The sequence below is a fragment of the Lithobates pipiens genome, unplaced genomic scaffold, assembly GCF_037356315.1.
Source record: "Lithobates pipiens isolate NorthernLeopardFrog02 unplaced genomic scaffold, aLitPip1_a1.2 Scaffold_16, whole genome shotgun sequence".
Classification (NCBI taxonomy): domain Eukaryota; kingdom Metazoa; phylum Chordata; class Amphibia; order Anura; family Ranidae; genus Lithobates; species Lithobates pipiens.
In genome coordinates this window covers 445,100,146-445,122,954 of record NW_027507748.1, presented here as the reverse complement: position 1 = coordinate 445,122,954, position 22,809 = coordinate 445,100,146, and the positions used below count along the sequence as shown (strand labels likewise).

The 22,809-nt window shown below is 42.2% G+C and overlaps 1 protein-coding gene across 1 annotated transcript in view; it reads right to left on the bottom strand.

The window, feature by feature from the left end:
• Positions 1–4,083: 4,083 nt before the first annotated feature.
• MGAT4A (alpha-1,3-mannosyl-glycoprotein 4-beta-N-acetylglucosaminyltransferase A) overlaps positions 4,084–22,809 on the bottom strand; it is a 153,710-nt gene continuing 134,984 nt past the window's right edge. Inside the window, exons 13-16 of the mRNA XM_077482746.1 lie at positions 21,633–21,711; positions 14,374–14,440; positions 5,155–5,267; positions 4,084–5,068 (exon numbers count right to left, since the gene is read on the bottom strand). Of these exons, the coding sequence (XP_077338872.1) occupies positions 5,039–5,068; positions 5,155–5,267; positions 14,374–14,440; positions 21,633–21,711 (289 nt within the window). The 3' untranslated portion in view covers positions 4,084–5,038. The remainder of the gene's footprint in view (positions 5,069–5,154; positions 5,268–14,373; positions 14,441–21,632; positions 21,712–22,809) is intronic.

Below are 22,809 nucleotides of genomic sequence, written 5' to 3'. Positions count from 1 at the left end.
ATAGAGATGCCTGCACATCAAGAATCAACAAGCACAACCTGTGCACACAGATGGCTTCATGTTGGGCTGGAATAAGGTTGCTGCAGACACCTAACGTCTAAAATTGGTCATTACTCTTTATTCAACTCTGTTCCTCTCTTCATTGACTTTAATTAACGATCTACATATGCTAACCTGCCTGACCCAGTGCACTTCTTTTAGATCTTTAATCGTGAGAACAGATTGAGAGGCCGATCCGTAACAGCAGCTAAGCATAGTTTCAAAATGCATAATCAGGGAGGCGCAATGTAGATACTCGCCAATGAGTGATATTATGGTACCAGTGTTAGCTCTATTTTTAGAGCACAGGGGATCATATGCTATGTCACATGTCAAACACAGGGCCTACAGCCAAATCCAGCAGGCCTTGCCATGTGGCCCTCACAGCCAGAAATCCATTCCACCACCTCTGGCTCACACCCTCTGCTCCCCACTGTCACTTATAAGCATGAAAGAGACAGCTTTGCTCTCAGCGGCTACTGGCACTAACAGATCCCTAAATGCACTCATGGAGGGCCATGACAGGTGGGGGCAGATCTCCAAAAGCTGAGAGAGAAGGTGAGGCAGTGCTGCTTACACAGGGAGGAGTTGCACACTATGCATAATGCACCCCTAAACCCTGCACTCTGTACAGAATGCACTCCTGAACCCCGCATGTAGCACAACCCAGCTACAACCACCCTTTATGGCAACCATAATGCTGATGTGGCCCACTATAAAATTGAGTTTGACACCCCTGCTCTGGGTCATATAGGCAGTAACTAGGTGTAAACTACAAACGATGGTAAGTCACAGAGGAAATTTGTACACAGATATCCTTTACTTTAGTTTGAACCATTTTTAAAGTTTAATAAATATAAATGAGGATGAAATCTATAAATTGTTTGAATTTTCTTTCTATCCTCATTCCAGCTTTTTATCAATAAATAAAATTATCGTTTGACTTGAGGACCGGTTTTATTAAAAGTAATGTTAGGGCCCTTTCAGACCTTTGCGGTGCATTCATTTGTGGCATGTAGCATATTAACATGCATTACATTAAAGTGGTTGTAAACCTCAGGCATGAACAAAGCATAGCCCTCTATAGTGTGTACTTTTTTCAACTAAAAGCAATACATGCCGCTTCAGTCTGCTTCTTTGTTCCTGTGCTGTCAGCATGAATCCCTTGTGACAAGTTTTCCTAAAACCAAGAGAAAAATGGTGACATAATGGAGCTCCAGGAGATTGACAGCCTCAGATCTGTTCCTGTGTGAAGGAGGGCTTCCCTCCAATCAGCTCTGCTGGATGTAGAGAAGAGAAGACAGCAGATAGACAGGTACAAGTTCTGCAGGAGAAAATCAAATAGAGCTGGAGGTCCGCTAATTGCATATCCCTGATGTAAGGTTTTACATCCACTTTAAGGCAACCCATGTTTTGAATGGGCTGCCAAGGCATGGCAATAGACCAAGGGGGCCAAATCCATATATGATACTCAAGACACTGGCTGGGGAACATGGATCCAGTCTGCTGTCACATCTGCAGCAGGCCACAAGTACTGAATATATGGTTAGGGCGAAGATTAAAAAAAAAAAAAAAAAATGTATTAATACTAAAATAATACACTGTCAATTATCATGACCCCCTGCCTGTTTTCATCTACTGGCTTTCTAAATGATATCTTTAACTACACTGCATTATAAAGAGAGAGTTTTTTAGAGATAAGATTGGGGAGCATACCAATATTTCCATATCTGTCTTCATGTTGCTTTGACTTAATCTCTTGTTAAATGCTTAGCAATGACTCCTGTACAGAAGTTACTTACACACAAAAGAGATATATACAATAGAAACTGTCATTAACGGAAATTACCTTGACTTGGAATTATTTTTTTTTAAATCAACCAGGTTTATTTCGATTCACAGACTTGGAATTATTTTTCATCTACTTTTAAATGTATAATGGACATATTTAATATATTTCTAGTATTATGTCTACAGGGATATATTATAAAGGGATAGAGGGGCTACATGCCAAGGGTCATTTTTTTGTGTAAACTGTCTTTCTGTTGTCATTTAGGGAATTGTCCAACTTTGAACTAACTTAACTCAGTTTCATCTAATGAGATGATGATCCTTCCAGAAGAATGGATCTGTCCACAATTTCCCTACATAATTTTACTAGGTGATCTAGAAGTGGCTTATAACTTTAGGGATTGGGCATTGTGCAAACTGTAACTGGTTTTGGTTCATATTTGCACACATCAGTGTGTTTATTCTGCAAACAGATGAGAAAATGCTTTGCAGTCCATAGCTGAACATGTAATTGATTAATTAAAACTGCAGCATGCTATAAGGGCCACATGTCCATGAGTAATTATATGCAGTCTGCATTGGGGGACTGTTATCTATAGGTGATCATATGATAGTCTGCATTGGGGGACGGTTCTATAGGTGATCATTTGGTGCTTGAGTAAGGCCAATCGTTTTCCTTTTTCTCAAAGTTGTAAAGTACTGTAAAGGTTCAAACAACCTCTATAGCTTTGTTTTTTCTTGAAGAAACACAGGTTAGCCACCATAGGGGTACATGCAACATTGATACCTATGGAAAGCTACCATTCCACATGCAAAACTAGATGCTATATGAATTGTCTTGGCTCCAACATTTCCACAATCCAATTTTTGTCTTAATTGGATTATTTGTATCTCTGTAGCGACCAGCACTACTGGAGCTTGATAAGTACACTGGTAGAAAGCATTTCTATAGACATCAGCTTGATGTTTGCTACATGTGCACTGGCAGAAAGTATCTATATAGGGACCAGCATCCTTGGAGCTTGGAATACATACAGAGGCAGAAAGCATCTCTATAGAGATCATCAGTCTTGGAGCTAGGTACATGTAAACCTGTAGAAAGCACTTCTATCGAGACCAGCAGCCCTGGAGCTTAATATAGAAGCAAAAAGTGTCTCTATAGGAATCAACAGCCTTTTGAGCTAGGTAAATGTACACTTGCAGAAAGCATCTCTATAGAGATCAGCAGCCTTGAAGCTTAGTATACGTATATGAACTGACGGAAAGCATCATTATAGAGACCAGTAGATTTGGAGCTTGGCATACGTACACTTGCGGAAAGCATCTCCACAGACACCAGAAGCACTAGAGCTTGGTCTGTTTGCACTGGAAGAAAGCATCTCCATAGAGACCAGCAGCCTTGGTGCCTGGTATATACACTGGAAAAAAGGATCTCAATAGAGACCAAGCAGCCTTGGTGCCTGGTATATGTACACTGACAGAATTCATCTTTATAGAGACCCGTAGCCTTGAAGCTTGCTTTATATACATTGACAGAATGCATCTTTAAATATACCAGCAACCTTGAAGCTTGCTACATATACATTGAAGGAATTCATCTTTATATAGACCAGCAGCTTTGGAGCTTGCTATATGTATACTGACAGATGTCATCTTTATAGAGACCAGTAGCCTTGAAGGTTGCTACATGTGCATTGACAGAATGCATCTTCATACAGACCAGCAGCCTTGGAGCATGCTATATGTATACTGACACAAAGCAGGTCTATAGAAACCAGCAGCCATGAAGCTTGATGCATATCCAATGTCAAAAACCATCTCTATAGAGACCATCAGCCCTGGATCATGCTATATGTGTACTGGCAAAAAATTACTTCTGCACCTCCCCCTGCCCGTTTTTTTTTTTTGTAGCAGAAGAGCCATAGTTTAGCTCACTATTTCAATGATGTCCAAACACTTTTTTTTTAAATTAGGTAAATGGTTTACTTGTTTTTCTGATTCTGTGACAAGACAATGGCTTGGGATAAAAATGCAAAAGTTAATTCTGATCCAATACTGCTAGAAAGTACTCAAGATCAATTTACCATTAGAATTATGAATTGGTATTGATTTGTTTTTTCCCCCAAAATAAAAATATACATAATAAAATGAGTAGCATCAATGGGCGTTAAAAAAGATGACTGTAAATAACATGTTCTCCCCCCTATAGAATCAATGCTTACATCATATATACAAACAGATGTGACAACAGAATACATATGAAATCTATAATTAATAATTAAAACATTTTACAGGACACAAATATGTTCTCTTAAATCTTAAATATATTAGCTGACTGTGTATTTATATAACTTTATAGATTTATTTCCCTGATTATCTACAAAATACAAATTAGTAAAACAAAAAATAGACTTTTTTTTCCCATTACATCCCACACATAACGCATCTTAGATGTTTCAGCTGTGATATGTCTAGAGCACATCTTGCTAATTCATTCAGTAATTATTTATAATATACTACACCTGCTTATATAGTGCCAAGAGTGTATTGCAGGTAAGGCGACCTGTGGCCTGTCAGCTGTGGCCTTTGGCTGAGAAAGCATGCTGGGAAATGTAATAATGCCACAGCTGGAGGTCCCCAGATTACCTAGTGATTGTGTCAGAGAGAAGGCCTTCCATCCACTTTTGGGGACATGACATGAATGGACAGGTCAATGCCACTTATGTCAGCACACTGACGTTATATCACACATATTCGTTAAAGTTGACTACAACAACCAATCAGGTTCACCCATTTATTCTCTCATACCACATTTAGAGAACAAAAAGGGGAATCACGTTGGTTACATGAGCAACACAGACTTTGTCTATCCATTAGACGCATTGATAAACAAGGCCTACTGACTACTGATGGAATGTATATGAACTTATCTGCACTTTACCTGATTTAATGTCAATTGAAAAGTGTGGTGAAGACTATGGTTGCTTCTGGTAGGTAAGTGTTGAGTGGATTTTTTTTTTTTTTTACACAAAATGGATAGATACAATCTTTCAGCTACAGCAGGTTCCACAGAGGTAGATATGAAAAGAAACACACAAGAATGGAATTAAGGTGCATGCACGTGTCTCTATCAGGCAGTGATGATGAAGGGGTGGGAGGCCACCCATGACACTTCTTTGAATTAAAGTCCTCTTCTGACACACAAGCATCAGTCAGTTTGAGTCTTCTTTATGTGGATCTAGTATAAACAAAGAACATGGGCATCAAACACAAACAAATAGAAGGAGCTTGAAAGTAAGTGGTAAGCATCATCTTGCCACTGACCTCATTGAGAATAATCCACACAGCTGAATTCTGCAGGACTGAAAGTCGGAATGCTGCAATTGGGTTTATACTGGGATCCACTGGTCCTTCTGCAACTCCATCTTCAAATTTACCTAGTAATTACAGCAAACGGTGAGAAAGGGTTGTCTTGACATTTACACAAAACATTAGAAAATAATTCTACCACATGATAAAAGTATATCTAAAGACAGTTCTGATTAAAACCCTTGTCTGTCACCTGTGTCCGACTGGGAAGATTTCCCTTCACTTCCTGTCCTGCAGACTAAAAAAGGAAATGTGAGGAAGTCTCCCCAAAGTGAAGTAAAATACTCCTCTTATGCCCCGTACACACGAGCGGACTTAAGTCCGACAGACTTCCAAAGGAGTTCCGTCGGAGTTCTGCTGGAATTTTTTTCTGACAGACTTTTCGGCCGAACGGACTTGGCCACACACAATCACACTAAACTCCGACGGATTCGAACGTGATGAAGTACGACCCGACTCGAATAAGGAAGTTCATAGCCAGTAGCCAATAGCTGCCCTAGCGTCGGTTTTAGTCCGTCGGAGTAGCATACACACGAGCGGAGTTTTCGAAGGGGACCGGGTCCGGCGGAGTTCCTTCGGGAAAATTTGAAGCATGTTCCATATTCTAAAGTCCGTCAGACTTTGGTGAATCAAAAGTCCGTTGCAGCCCACACACGATCGGATAGTCTGACGGACTCGGTCCTTCGGACTTTGGATGTTGAAAAGTCCGCTCGTGTGTACGCGGCATTAGGCTGTCTGTTTTTCATCCATTGGTTGTCGGATGAAAAATGGACATCAATGCATCCCCATTGAAAAACAGATGTAAACAGATCATCCGTTTACATCCACATCCATAAAAATATTTTTTTTTAAATGGATCAAAGCCCTATTTCCTGACGCCAACATAGCAGCATACTAATGATGGAGCTCCACCTCTTGACCACTCCATCGGGACCAGTGAATAGCATGAACAATAAAAAAAAAAAAAAAAAAAGGTGTAGTTAGCCACCCCCCCCCCCCATTCTTCTTTTCCCTCATACTTCCAGTGAAAAGTAAGCAGTATTATATCCCCACATTTTATACCAAAAAGCTGCACTAAAATAATCAACCCAAAGGCGGTAGAAAGTACTTGTGAATATAAATTATGAATCCTTTCTCCGCAATATAAAACAAAAGAAAAAAAGTATTATAAATAAATTAGTGCTCCACTATATTACATAAACTTGGTATTTAGTCCATCTCCATAAAGGTATGTATATAGTCTTTATAATCTCCACCGTGCTAAAACCACACTTCACCAATGAGAAAGTGTCACAAAGAGAAATAGGATCTTCCACCACCAAAATCATTGCCGCTTACCAGCTGCTCTGATCCCATATAAGAGATCAGATATCGCCATAAAGATTGACACTCGATCAGATATTGGACTGCATGGAGGGTGTATCCTTTAGAAACACTCTGCTGGAAGTATACTCCTATGGCCACACCACTCATTTCCCTCCGTGTGAATACAGGAAAAGAACCACCATAACATAATATTGCCAGAGTAATAAAAAAAATGTAAAATCACACTTACATGGTACATGTATCAATTAGAGCATTCATAAAAACATCTAGCCGGCTGGCTTCTATATCGCTGCCCGTCGCTTCCGGGATCAGTGCAGTTTAGCGTGCCGACGTCACCGCTAAACTGCGCTGACCCCGGAAGCGACAGGCAGCGATATAGAAGCCGGCCGGCTGGATGTTTTTATGAATGCTCTTTTCCTGTATTCACACGGTGGGAAACGAGTGGTGTGGTCGTAGGAGTATACTTCCAGCAGAGCGGAGTGTTTCTAAAGGATACACCCTCCATGCAGTCCGAGTCCTCCATGCAGTCCAATATCTGATCGAGTGTCAATCTTTATGGCGATATCTGATCTCTTATATGGGATCAGAGCAGCTGGTAAGCGGCAATGATTTTGGTGGTGGAAGATCCTATTTCTCTTTGTGACACTTTCTTATTGGTGAAGTGTGGTTTTAACACGGTGGAGATTATAAAGACTATATACATACCTTTACGGAGATGGACTAAATACCAAGTTTATGTAATATAGTGGAGCACTAATTTATTTATAATTAATTTTTTCTTTTGTTTTATATTGCAGAGAAAGGATTAATAATTTATATTCACAAGTACTTTCAACCGCCTTCGGGTTGATAATTATAGCGCAGCTTTTTGGTATAAGGTTATTATTAATGTGGGTATCTCACGTTTAAGTTGCAGCTGTGTATAGTTCTGTTAAATAATTTTTTCAATATTTAATATTTTTATTTTTAGCACTTTGTTAGCAAATTGGCTTTGTCATTATACCTTTTTTTTATATCCCCACATCTGCCTCAGTGCAGTATCCGTTTGGGTTCAGCTTCTCCCAGAACGCAGTCCCAGCGCTCTAGCTGCTAAATGCACTAAATAGCCTGGGAGCTCCTTCTGTGGGTCTTGATGGGGCCTGCAGTCTTTCCTCACTAGGAAAGAAATCTAGCATCATATTAGTGTCTAGGGCAGTGATGGCGAACCTTGGCACCCCAGATGTTTTGGAACTACATTTCCCATGATGCTCACCTACACTAAAGAGTGCATGAGCATCATGGGAAATGTAGTTCCAAAACATCTGGAGTGCCAAGGTTCACCATCACTGGTCTAGGGTTTGGGGGGGGGGGGGGGGCGTCCACTATTAGTTAGATCGTTTTTGTCACCCTCTTGCTTGCATGGGCAGGGATCCATGCCACACTGCCCGGGGTGTCCACCCAGTGCTGCTTTTCTTTACAGAGGCTGCACATGATCGCTGGCCAGCCGGGAAGGCCTGGCACCATCATGGTTTGGGGCACGAAATGCTTTCTTGCCATCAGTAAATGGGGGAGTCCTGGGGGGGTCTCAAAATGCCACCATTACTAAAGAGGGTGGAAAGGCTGCAGTAGCAGAAGTGGTAAGTCATGATCCAGTCTGTGGGGGACCCAAGTTCAAGACCCTGGCATTCAGTTCCTGACACTGCTATTCACTTAGCAAAGAAAATGCTGAACATGTCAACAATCTCAGCTAGGCAGTCCCGAGCTGAAAGGCCACTGGAAAAGCAACCTGGCATCTAGGCAGGTAGCCCTTATCAACATAGTTCTGCTACCCTGCCGAGTGGGCAACCTGCAGACAACAGTAACTCCTCTTCATCAGAGGAAGACCTGGAGTTGCTTGGTTTCAGTTGTTCCCTCAGGGAACCATATACCCAGGCAGTGAGGCAAGCCATTACAGTGATTAAAAGACAAGGTCGTATATCCCCTTTCTTCAAAATGGCAATTATTTTTCCGTTAATTACAGCAGGTAATAAAAGCAGGAGTTGCAAAAGGGACAACCGTCTATTCAAATCTTATCCTTGTCAGGAATCGGATATAGCATTGCATGAATCTCTGCCTACAGTAGATCTGGCAGTAGTCTAGTGAAGAGGTGGCCAGGGGGTCCTGCTGTCCGCCAGTTGCCCCTGCCTCGACAGCTAGTGGCCGAGGGTTCTGGACCCAGAATATAGAGGCAGCATTTGAAGAGGGAATCCCTAAAGCTGATATTCGTGTCCTAGCTAAAATTAATGTGTTGACGAACTCTATTGGAGAGCCAGCAATATACTCAACCAGGTGCTCAGCCAGGGCAACGATATACTCTGTCATGGCTAAGAGGGCCCTATGGTTGAAACCTCGGACGGTGTTTGCTTCTTCAAAGCAAAATTTGTGTAAGATACCATATTATAGAAAATCTCTGTTCAGTAGTAAATTGGAGACAGCTATATCAGGAGCGACAGGTGACAAGTCCGGTCTGCTCCCACCAGGCAGAAAAAGGGATCAACATTTTTTTCTCTCAGCAGGTTCCGCTCCTCTAGGTCCAGGGAGTCTAGAGCCTGTTGTCAGGACAGGGTTCCAGGTAAAGGTTGCAAGGAGACAAATAACCTTTCTCAAGGCACAAAGCAGGAACATCTTCAGTTTACCAGCTTACCTTTTGGCTTGCACATGTCTCAAAGAATATTCACAACGTTCTCAGTGCCGTGTTAGCTACAGTCAAAAAACAGGGTCTCCGGCTTCGCCACTACCCAGATGACATTTTTCTTCTAGCCAAAAGTCTGTAAAAATTGATGACGCACCAAAAAATCCTCACACGCACCCTGCAGAGATATGGCGGGATCATTAGCTCAAAAAAAAAAAAAAAAAAAAAGGCAACTCTCTCTCACTCAACAGTTGGTGTACTGTGGGGCGCTCTGCCAATTTCTTTGTTTTGCTTTCTTCAGAGAAAAAGGGGACAGTTGGGAAGGGAATTCTGGGGACAGTAGCCTCCGATTTTTTGACAGCTTCTCCGTGCCTCAATCTTTTGGGCACAATGTTGTAATTCTTTAGACGCACTGGCACCTGCGCCAGTTTTAGCTGGAATTCTTAGCTCAATGGAGGAAACAGAATCTAGCACGATTAATAATAGTTTCACTCAATATGAGTAGGAGTCATTGGTGGTGGCCAAAGAGAGAGTCCTTGATGATATCACGTCCTGTTAGAGCCATTTGACTAGATCACTGTTATGAATCATGTCAGCAAGACAGCCTGGAAGGCGCACTGCGAGGGACTGTCGGTCCAGGCAAGTAGAGATTCCCAACCAAGGGGGATGGTCTCAAATGCACTGGAAGTTTAAGCAGCCTTTTTAGCACTTTTCAACCTTGCTACACAGAATCAAGGGAAGACCAGTCCCTGTGCAGTTGGTCAGTAGGGCAGTGGTTACCTATATTCAATACTAGGGAGGAACTTGCAGCAATATGCTATTGAGAGAGGTGAAACCCATAATGTCTGGGGCAGAAAATCACCTACAATTTCCGAGAACAGTTTACCTCCTAGGGAATCTGAACATGCAGGCAGACCGACTGCTTCCCAGATCACAAGTGGGCTCTACGCCCCAGGTATCCTCCAAGCTGGTCCACAGGTGGGACCTATCACAGACAGACTTTTTCTCTTCCCACAGAAAACACAAACTTGGGAAATGTCTGACCCAGTTTTCGCACCCCCAGGCAGATGGGGCAGATGCTCTGGTCTCTCCTGGAACTGCAATCTAGCCTATATATTTCCCCCAACATCTTTCGTAATGAGATTCCTTTTTGTGGCCGTCGAGAGAGAATATGGTTGTAATAGCCATTCCCCCATACTGGCCATGGAAGCCTTGGTTTTCCCAGGGCATTCACTTCAGAATACAGAAGCCTATTCCCCCCCCGCATAAGGCAAACTGGGTCTGCAAGGATGGCGGATGAAAGGGGAGGCTGGAGAACCTAAGTGCCAAAATCTGGAACACATTTGCATGTTTCTCACCCGGGTCGAGATTGTACCTCCGGTGACAGCTGTTCTGGACATCCTCTAGGCCAGATTAGACAAGGGCCTTAACCCATACTCATTGAGGTTGCAAGTGTTGGTTGTAAAAACATTTAAAGGAGCCAAAGATCCTTTGGTTGCACCATTTTTGAAAGCAGTCATGAGGATTCAACCAGCAAGAAGGAGAGTCTTTCCCAAGTAAGACCTATCAGTGTTGCTGTATTTCCTGTCATTTCAACCGTTTGCTCCAAAAGAGCAGCATCCAGTTTGGGACATTAAAAGCAGTACCTATCGCAGTATCTTCAGGCAGAAGGATGTCCGAGATGCAAGCTCTTGGAACTCCAGAAAAACATATTGTTTTCTTTCCAGAAAGAGGAGAGTTGTGTCCTGTAGGTGATCTTGTACCAAAGGTAGCGATGGCCCTTTATTTAACAGACATCTGTGCATTATCTAACTTTCCAGAAGATCACACAGGAAAGGTCACACGAATGGGATGTTTTCAGAACTTTAAAGTAGTATCTGTCCACAATTGCTCCTTTCAGATTATCTAATAAGTCTTTCATTGTTCCAGCTGGAAATCATCAAGAATAAGAGGCTATTGCCTGGACTCTAGCAGGCTTGGTTGTGCATATAGAGTAAGGGGTCGTGAGCCTCTGTCAGCAGTGGCTGCCCACTCTGCCAGAGTGGTTTCAGCCTCATGGGTAGCCCTTTCGAAAGCATCTATGGAATCCATCTGTAGAGAGGTATCATGGTCGTCCCAGCATAATTCAAACATTACAGAGGAGACCCGGATGCCTTGTCAACAGTGAACTTTGGAGGAAGGACTATGCAGTCTTCTGTTCCATCCTACATAAAATATTGATTTGACAAGCAGAACCCATCCTGGCAGCTAGTTATTTATAACTAGTATGCTGCCATGTCAGCGTTAGGAAAACGGAAAATTGTATCAAATACCGTAATTTTCCTTTTCTGACACCAAACCATGGCAGCACACAGGCCCACCCTTGTACAGTATGTTTCAGTATGTGGCTTGTTACAAAGAATTGGGTAAATATGGTAAGTATTTGATACAATTTTCTGTTTTTTTTTTTCCTTAAAAAAAAAACATAATAGACGAAAAACGGATGTAAACAAACAAACGGTTCACACAGGGGCGACTTGTCCAGGCGACTTCGCCGCCTGACAAGTCGCGCTCCGTTCTGTACTATGGAACCGTTCCAATAGGAGCGACTCAAGTCGCTCCGACTTAGAAAAAAGGTTCCTGTACTACTTTGGGGCGACTTCAGGCAACTTGCATTGACTTCTATACAGAAGTCGTTTTGCAAGTCGCCGCTGATCGTGTGCAGGTCGCGGCGCTGCAAGTCATGCCGCCCCTGTGTGAACAGAGCCTAATAGTTTTTATCTTCCAAAAGAAAAATATCTTACTCTACACAATCACGCCATCTGTTTTCCTCAGCACCTATATTTGTGAGCAACTATTTTCAAGGATGAAGCACGCGAAGGGCAAAATTAGAACCAACAGATCTGATGAGCACCTTGAGAATTCATAGTTTCATAGTTAGTAGGGTTGAATAAAGACACCAGTCCATCCAGTTCAACCTGAGTGAGTGTCTACAATTGTCCCTATCCTTGTACATTGAACACTCACATTGGTCCCTACCCTCAATGAGCCCACATTTCATTGAGAATTGCTACTATATCCATTGAACCCGATATTTCGTTTATCAAAAACAGTGTAAAATATCGAACTAGTTTTAAGTTGCCCTCTTTTACTTTTACTAATGAAAAATCTTACAAAAAAAAATTAAGTTTCATTACTCAGATTGGTACATTATCTGTGATCGTTAACTTATGGTCTGCCAACTTTTCCTACTCATCAGCTATCCTTATTGTTAGTGTATTTTATGTGTGGCCCAAGACAATTCCTCTTCTTCCAATGTGGCCCAGGAAGGTCAAAAAGTTGGACACCCCTGCTCTAAAGCCTTGGTGTTTTTTACCTTAATGCATTCCCCTCAAGGAAAAAAAAAAACAACTCAAATCCTGTGAGAAAAGGGTGAGGGACAGGGCCGAGCCACACTATTTGTGTCTATACAGAGCAGCTCAGTAGTGAGCCAACAGGTGTTCCCCCACAGCAAGCAGCTTTCTATGGGGGAACACCAAGAAGAGGACGAACTTGGAGTGTCGGTGGGGGACCCCAGAAGAGGAGGATTGAAGCTGCTCTGTGCAAATCCATTGCACAGAGCAGTGCAGTGTAACATGTTTGTTATTTTAACCACTTGCCGCCCACCCTATTACAAATTGACGGTGGCAAAGTGGTTTCATAATCCTGATCGGATGTCATATGACGTGATTAGGATTATGAGCCGCTGCGCGCCCCCGGGGGCGCGCATCGCGGCGATCGTTGTTGCGGGGTGTCAGTCTGACACCCGGCAACTACGATCTCGGTAAAGAGTCTCCGACGGAGACTCTTTACCACGTGATCAGCCGTGTCCAATCACGGCTGATCACAGTGTAAATAGGAAGAGCCGGTGATCGGCTTTTCCTCACTCGCGTCTGTCAGACGTGAGTAGAGGAGAGCCGATCGGCTGCTCCTCTGACAGGGGGGGGGTCTGTGCTGATCGATTATCAGCACAGTCCCCCCGGGGATGCCCACACTGGACCACCAGGGACGCCACCAGGGATGCTAAGCAAAAGGTAATCCTCCCTAGACCACCAGGGATTCCAGTCAGCACAATGGATGCCAATCAGTGCCCACAATGGGCATCACTGATTGGCATGCATTATTGTTTGGCACTGATTGGCATCCATTAGTACAGTATAACACCAATGCTGCCTATCAGTGCCCACCTGTGCCGCCTATCAGTGCCCACCTGTGCCGCCCATCAGTGCCCACCTGTGCCGCCCATCAGTGCCCACCTGTGCCGCCCATCAGTGCCCACCCATGCCCATCTTTGCCGCCTATCCATGCCCATCTGTGCCGCCTATCCATGCCAATCCGTGCCAGCTATCAGTGCCAATTTGTGCCACCTATCAGTGTCCATCCGTGTCGCCCGTCAGTGCCGCCTATCAGTGTCCATCAATGCCACCTCATCAGTGCCACTTCACTGGTGCCACATCAATGGTGCCCATCAGTGTAGCCCCATCAGTGCCCATCAGTGAAGGAGAAAACGTACTTATTTACAAAGTTTTGAAACTGAAACAAAAAAAACTTTTTTTTTTTTCAAAATTTTTGGTATTTTTTTATTTGTAGCGCAAAAAATAAAAACCGTAGAGGTGATCAAATACCACCAAAAGAAAGCTCTATTTGTGGGAAAAAAATGATAAAAATTTCATTTGGGTACAGTGTATCATGACCGCGCAATTGTCATTCAAAGTGCGACAGTGCTGAAAGCTCAAAATTGGTCTGGGCAGGAAGGTGTTTAAGTGCCTGGTATTGAAGTGGTTAAGAGAAAAAATTTGAGGGTTTATAATCACAAAACTTTTAGGGGTTCTAACCCCTCACCACACTACCCAAAACTGTACAGTTTACATACACTAACTTGTATGCTGTGATAATATATGACTATCCAGCTGTGCTTGGCGCTTACTACTTCCTTCTGCTGGTCAATTGTTTCTAGTAAACCTAATCAACTTTTCCTTGACCACTGTTTTTATAATGTACTTATCAAATGTATCTGCTATTTTGTGACATGCTGTATTCAATACCAGCAGCCACATCCAAAAAGCTGGCCATGCACGTTTCCCCCCCCCCCCCCATCGGGCTGGGAATGTGAATTGCAGCATTTCATCTTTTATTTTTGTTGATAACAGAATTCTGGGTCGGTGCATAACAAAACTCACCTATTCTGAGGAATCCATCTGACAGAAGCTTGTCTTTGGCATTCTTTCTTAAATCCAAAATTTCTTTCTAAAAAAAAAAGCATAAGCATCCATTAAACACTTTAACAACTTTACTACTGTTGCACCATCAGTTAGTTACAGAGATCTCTTTTCCATTCTGACAGGTGGCTCATGCAGGAATTGCACAGGAACATGCTGCGTGTTCCTGCGCGATTCACATATGGTTCAGTGTTGTGTTATTTGAGCCAATCTAGTTTAAATGGGATCAAAACGCACTGCATCCAACCAAAAGTAGTTCATGCACTACCTTTGGAAACTCACTGCAACAGGATCACATGGTACTTTCGTACCATGTGATCCAGTGCAGGCAAAGGCACTGTTTGTGACCTGCGTTTGGGGCATCATTAACTTAACATTGACATCCGCTGTAGATTGCAACTTGAAGAATTATTTTATTATTTTGGCTTTATAACAGACGTCTGTATTCTATTAATTTCAAACTTCTCCATATTATACTTTAGGTTGCAACTTTGAAACAGTCAGCAAAGTCAGGTTTAGAAATAGTGTGAATGTCAGCTTTGGCCAGTTGCTTATGTCCAGTGTTTATTGCTTAAGGTCAGTGTGTCAGTGTTTTCTCAATCTAAAATACCGTATTTATCTGTGTATAACAACACGCATCCCAATTTTAAGAGGGAAGTTTAAGGAAAATTTTTTTTTCACAGCCCCTTTTACAGTACACAGCCCCGCATCCAGTACACAGCCCCCCATCCAGTACACAGCCCCCCATCCAGTACAAAGCCACCCATTCAGTATACAGCCCCCATCCACAGTACACAGACCCCCACCCCAGTACAAAGCTCCCCATCCAGTACACAGCCCCCCATCCAGTACACAGCCCCCCATCCAGTACAAAGCTCCCTATCCAGTACAAAGATCCCTATCCAGTACATAGCCCCCCCATTCAGTATACAGCCCCCCCTCCACAGTACAAATCCCCCCATCCAGTACACAGCCGCCCTCCCCAGTACACAGCCACCCTCCCCAGTACACAGCCACCCTCCCCAGTACACAGCCCCCCATCCAGTACACAGCCCCCCATCCAGTACAAAGCTCCCTATCCAGTACAAAGCTCCCTATCCAGTACATAGCCCCCCCATTCAGTATACAGCCCCCCCTCCACAGTACAAATCCCCCCATCCAGTACACAGCCGCCCTCCCCAGTACACAGCCACCCTCCCCAGTACACAGCCACCCTCCCCAGTACACAGCCACCCTCCCTCTGCACTTCCAAGAGATCCCCAGTCTCCTGGGACAGCGCTGCCAGCATTCTCTACAGTTAAGAAAAGAATCACTGTCAGCCCCTTTCATACTGCTCCTCCTGTGTCCCTTATATTGCAAAATGAAGCTTCCATATACCTCAATAGCTCTGTTTTTTCCACTTACCTGGTCAAACGACTGCTCTCTCTGATGTTATATAGATGGTCATGTGACTGCTCTCCTCCTCCAATCGAAAGCTAAAGCTAGGAGGAGGAGGAGCGGGAGGAGGAGAGCAGCCAGAAAAAAAACTGAGCTATTGAGATATTTACAAGCTTTGTTTTATAAATGACACTGACAAAGGAGGAGCGGTGCAGGAGAAGGGGCTGGCAAGTGATTTTTAAAAAAATCAAATTTAGACTAGACTAGACTATACAGGCAGCACTGTCCCAGGGCCAGGACCAGCGGGGCAGCCTTCCTGACACCCCCCAATGGGTGGCTCCTGGGGCAGACCGCATGATCCCTGCCCCCTGTTGGTAAAACACAGTATTGGCGTATAACACGCAGGCACTGTTTGTCCTCTGCTTTCAGGGGGAAAAAGTGTGTGTTATATGCCGATAAATACGGTAATTACTGCGGTGTGTACAACAAAGAGTTGAATAAGTGATAAGAAAAAATCTTTAATAAAACAGAATCATTGGTAATCTATAATAAATACAGTTAGTCAGTTATTTAATATAGTTAGCTAGTTAGGAATAGTGTGTAATAGAAAATTCTCAATTATAGTTAATTATGTCTATGCGTTTATGTGTTTTTTTGCACATAGCTGTATTACTTGACCAAAGGATGCATCTATTACAAATAATGCAGGTCTGTGACCCTTTAGCTTGAAAATATCACATCACAGTCTTTTTAAGCATACTATTTTATGTTCCTGTCAATTAAAGTATTTTTCATGTAATGTTAGCTAGAAACCATATATACAGGGGGGGGGGGGGGTATGGAAAAGAATCAGCCCCCTTTAAAAAATAAATAAAAATGTTGTTGCTTTGCACCCTGAAATGAAGACATACATAGTTTTTGTTTTATCCAGCTGTCTTTACTAGTGCAACTTATAACATCCAAGTGAAAGATATAACACCAACTTGTCAAAAAAAAAAAAAAACAGAATCACTGAATTTGAAAAATGATCACCCCCTTATGCAGCATTTTGTTGAACCACCTTTTGCTTTAATTACAGCCTTTAGTCTGTTGGGTTATGTCTCTACTAATTTTGCACATCTAAACCTTGCAATATTTGCCCACTCTTCTTTGCAGAACTGCTCAAGTTCAGTTAAATTTGATGGTGACCGTTTGTGGACTGCAGTCTTCAAATCATTTTCAGTGGGGTTTAAGTCTGGGCTCTGACTAAGCCATGCAAGGACATTCACCTATTTCTCCTTCAACCACTGTGTGGTCATTTTTGCTGTGTGCTTTGTGTCATTGTCATGTTGGAAGGTAAATCTTCTTCCCAGACAATTTTCTGGCAGAGGGCAGAAGATTTTCCTCAAGAAGTTGACGGTTTTTTACCCTAACCATTTTTCTTCTATCTGGACAAGTGCTCCAGTCCCTGATGCAGAGAAACACCCCCATAACAGGATATAACCCTCCAACATGACAATGACCCAAAGCACACAGCAAAAATAACCCCACAGTGGTCGAAGGAGAAAAATGGCCTGGTCAGAACCCAGACATAAACCCCACTGAAAATCTGTGGAATGACTTGAAGACTACAGTCCACAAATGGACACCAAATTTAACTGAATAGAAGGGATTGCCTCGATCAATTGAGTCTAAGCCCTTGTACACACAGTCAGACATTCTGTCCGATCAGACCCTGTTGTCGGATAATCTGACCGTGTGTGGGCTCCATCGGACTGTTTCCGTTGGAATATCCGACCGACAAAGTTTCTGAGCTGGGTTATGAAATTTTCCGACAACATGATCCGATCGGACTTTATTATTTGTGATTATGCAACTATAAGATTGTACTTACCTTATACAGTGCCTTGCGAAAGTATTCGGCCCCCTTGAACTTTTCAACCTTTTGCCACATTTCAGGCTTCAAACAAAGATATAAAATTTTTATTTTTTGTGAAGAATCACCAACAAGTGGGACACAATTGTGAAGTGGAACGAAATCTATTGGATTTTTGAAACTTTTTTAACTAATAAAAAAATGAAAAGTGGGGCGTGCAAAATTATTCGGCCCCCTTGCGTTAATACTTAGTAGAGCCACCTTTTGCTGTGATTACAGCTGCAAGTCGCTTGGGGTATGTCTCTATCAGTTTTGCACATCGAGAGACTGAAATTCTTGCCCATTCTTCCTTGCAAAACAGCTCGAGCTCAGTGAGGTTGGATGGAGAGCGTTTGTGAACAGCAGTTTTCAGCTCTTTCCACAGATTCTCGATTGAATTCAGGTCTGGACTTTGACTTGGCCATTCTAACACCTGGATATGTTTATTTGTGAACCACTCCTTTGTAGATTTTGCTGTATGTTTGGGATCATTGTCTTGTTGGAAGATAAATCTCCGTCCCAGTTTCAGGTCTTTTGCAGACTCCAACAGGTTTTCATCCAGAATTGTCTGTATTTGGCTGCATCCATCTTCCCCTCAATTTTAACCACCTTCCCTGTCCCTGCTGAAGAAAAGCAGGCCCAAACCATGATGCTGCCACCACCATGTTTGACAGTGGGGATGGTGTGTTGAGGGTGATGAGCTGTGTTGCTTTTACGCCAAACATATCGTTTTGCATTGTGTTTGGTGTGTCTCCCAGGTGGCTTGTGGCAAACTTTAGACGAGACTTTTTATGGATATCTTTGAGAAATGGCTTTCTTCTGGCCAGATTTGTGCAGTGTACGACCGATTGTTGTCCTATGGACAGACTCCCTCACCTCAGCTGTAGTTCTCTGCAGTTCATCCAGAGTGATCATGGGCCTCTTGGCTGCATCTCTGATCAGTCTTCTCCTTGTCTGAGCTGAAAGTTTAGAGGGACGGCCAGGTCTTGGTAGATTTGCAGTGGTCTGATACTCCTTCCATTTCAAAATGATCGCTTGCACAGTGCTCCTTGGGATGTTTAAAGCTTGGGAAATCTTTTTGTATCCAAATCCGGCTTTAAACTTCTCCACAACAGTATTACGGACCTGCCTGGTGTGTTCCTTGGTCTTCATGATGCTCTCTGCGCTTTCAACAGAACCCTGAGACTATCACAGAGCAGGTGCATTTATACAGAGACTTGATTACACACAGGTGGATTCTATTTATCACCATCAACATTGGATCATTCAGAGATCCTCGCTGAACTTCTGGAGTGAGTTTGCTGCACTGAAAGTAAAGAGACCAAATAATTTTGCACGCACCACTTTTCAGTTTTTTATTTGCTAAAAAAGTTTAAATTATCCAATAGATTTCGTTCCACTTCACAATTGTGTCCCACATGTTGGTGATTCTTCACAAAAAACTAAAATTTTATATCTTTATGTTTGAAGCCTGAAATGTGGTAAAAGGTTCAAAAGTTCAAGGGGGCCGAATACTTTCGCAAGGCACTGTAGATGGGAATGATTGACTCCTCCTGTCGTGAAACATGTAGAGGATCACATCAAGACATACATCTCAGCTCCCCATATTACCAATGGGGTTTATTTGTTCCTTTGGAACCATCTGTATTTCCTATGCACAGTTGTAATTAACTGCCTATCAATTTATGTATAATTGTTTTTTATCATGTCCCTTTCTTAATAAATTGTTCATTTTATTATAACCTTTGCCTTATCCATGGGTACCGTGATAGTCCTAATCCTTTATTATGTTAGGGGCATGTTTGGAACAGCCCCTGGTATCAAATTTAACTTAACTTAAGCAGTCTGCAAAGAAGAGTGGGAAAATATTGTAAAGTCTAGATGTGCAAAGTTAGTAGAGACATAACCCAATAGATTAAAAGCTGTAATTAAAGCAAAAACAAAATACTGGACATATGGGGATGATCCTTTTTCCAACTCAGTAAATCTTTTTTTTTTTTCCTGACATGTTGGCGTTATATCTTACAGCTGGATAAAACAAACTGTGTGTCTTAATTATTTTAAAGGGGAGTGATTCATTTCTATACCCACTGTATATTAGAAAACATTACTAATATGGTTATTACACAATTAGCTCAGACTGAATTAGGAAATAACTATGATAGGCTGTCTTGAAGCTTTGTTAAAAAAAGTATAAAAGCAGAGATTCACGTGATCTCAGAGACACTCATTGACACATACATACATACATTCACACACACTGATACTGACACACAAAGACATCTCCTTTACTTAGGCCTACATGCTGTCTTACTTTAACAGCTGTTCTTTCTAGAGCCTAAAAGACCGCTCATTGCAATAGAGCAGGCAAGAAGCTCAATATTTTTCTGAAACTTAAAACATTTTTATAACTACTGCTTATATTTCTTATAATTTTGTTGTGTATTCTCTCTGCTACCTGGTTCCTCTTATCAGCATTAGTCACTTCTGGCAGCTTATCCCCAACACCAAGAGTTAAAAAGGTGATGGGGGAAGTGAGCTGCAGCACATAGTCTGTGGCTCATAGCCACAGCTGTGCTTGTTCTCCTACTGTGTGAAAGAGGTGTTTTCAGAATGATCAACAGACGAAATGCTTGCAGACACACAGGTACAACTTATGTAGGAGGATTTGTGTATTACTTAATGCTAATCACTTCACTGGGTATATGCAAGTATTTACAACCACTTTAATGTACCCACATGAGCATCACATGACCCATGACCAATGATTTCAAGATGGATCAATAGTCTGGATTCTCTACAAGCTCCCTAGCTGTAGGTTAAACACCTTAAAAGAGAAGTTTTGTTTTTTTTGTTTTTGGAGAAATCATACTCACCTAGGTGGATGTAGCATCTGTCCTCCACTGGCTCTAAGGCTGAGAACTAAGCAATCAAAGACTACTGATCAATCAGTTCTCACTGCTCTGTGAGCAGAGAGTTGGCGACTGTCAGTCAGTGGCTCTCTGCACTACTCAGCAGCCCGCTGTCTGCTGAAAATGGGTCATAAGAGTGCAGAACGAACTGCACTCCTGTGATCCACAGGAGAAGTATAGCCAAAGGATTTTTGGCTATACTTCTCCTTTAAAGTATCTAGGGGGTGTTGCTTGCATGTTTAGATTATTTTTGCAGACAGACATTTTTTCCCTCCCCCAAAAAGAGAGACGAGAATGTCTACTAGGTATATACACCTAAACACTTGTAGAAAAGCATGTGCGTCTTAGGCTGCATTCACATCATAGCATGTTGCAAATGCACGCATATCCACCTTATTTTGCCATGCATAACTTCCCCTATCAGTCAAAACGCAGCAAAAAACCTCATGCACCCTTTTACGTTTTCAGCCTTTTTTAACTGCAAGCCTTTCCACACTGTTTGCAGTAAAAAAGGTTGACAAATGTTTCTAACCCTTCCCTATTAAAAAGGTGTTCCATTAAAGTTGAAGTTTAGGTATGAAGTTTATTGCATAGTTACATTGGTGCAGTTTGGAAAATTATAAGTATGTATAAGTAATTATAAGTATGCATATCTCATACCTTGAGTGATCCCTGTGGAAGCTGCAAACCACAATAGTAGTCATTGATGCTACAGTGATTGTAGCAGTCTTCCAAGTCCAGTGCCAAGTGGCTGCCCTTCTGCATAGTAACCACAAGGGGTCGCTTGCCCAGCACTATCACCATTCACAGAATGCATGGTATTTTTTAAATCAATACAAAACATTCTCTGATTGGATGAGGTGCAGATTATGGTATCACAGCCCCATCTGTGCATACTTACACTGATCCAATGTACAGTAATAAAAATCTAAACTTCCGCTTAAAAAGGAAAAAATAAAAATAAAAAAATAAGGTAGCCAAAATGATTTGTGCATCATCTAATGCCCACAATCAGCTGTACTTCAATATAATTTTACCTGGTAAGGTAGCACATCCACTGTCGTGTTTATCAGCAAGTCTCCAGGGTGTTCAGGATTGCCACTCCGAAAGAGATACCTACAATAAAAAATAAAGGAACAGTCTGAAACACTGAAAGTAGATAAATGCAAACCTCTCTAATCAATTTACCAGGCTTTCAAATAAGTTTACCCATTTAGCATTTACATGCTTATATCCTGGTACAGGTGGTACCAGGATATACCCAGTGGTGTCATTTTTGATTCGCTTACCAAAGTTCTGGAAATATAATTTCTTAAAATAGCACTAGCTATGGTCTCTACATGCTTCTCACCCCAAACACAGAGAGACATACTGGTAGGCTTATATATTAAAATAATGTGCAGATCCTGTCATCTGCTGCTTTAGCTAAGAACCAACAATGAGATGAATAGGGTTCTGCCATGAATCAAAAAAATAGTTAGGGATGGCTGTACCCAAAAAGCCTTCTCACAAACACACTGACTGCATGCTACTATTTCAGGGCAGTTCAAACATTTAGCTTCTTTTGCCTAGAACTAGTCAAGGACTGACTGCTTCCATTTGAGCCTTTGCCCGTAGGTGTTTTGCCTGATAACATATATAACGAACACGTTGGCACGGTTGCTATTTACTCTATTTCTACTGTACAACTAGAGGAAAGATGGAGAACTACTGCACTTATGCCCAACTTCCTATATATCAGCATTCTTTTGCATATCCAGAAAATGGAATCCCCACCCCACAAGTGCCAGAAAAATATTAATTAAATAGTAATATCGACCCCTTTTCCTGACAACAAACTTTTGCAAGTGAAGATCAGATTGCATGGCCAGGATGTACAGACACTGTGAATCCTGCTTTGTTCTTTGTGCCTTCTACAACAAAAGAAAAATGTTGAAGAAACAGCGTATATGACTTTGTGCACCAAAAACCACAAAGATATGTACAGTAAGTCCCCTACATACAAACATTCAACTTGCAAACTTTCAAAGATTTGATTTCTTTTCGTTCAGCACAGTGGTCTGTATGAAAAAAAAAAACAAAAAACGGACAGATTGCCGTACCAACACAAGCATGTTGGTGCAGCGATCTCCCCTGCTGTGCTATTGTGTTCTGACAAGGGGACTCCCCCCATCAGCACTCGCAGCTATTGTCTAAAAGCACTGATCTTTGTTG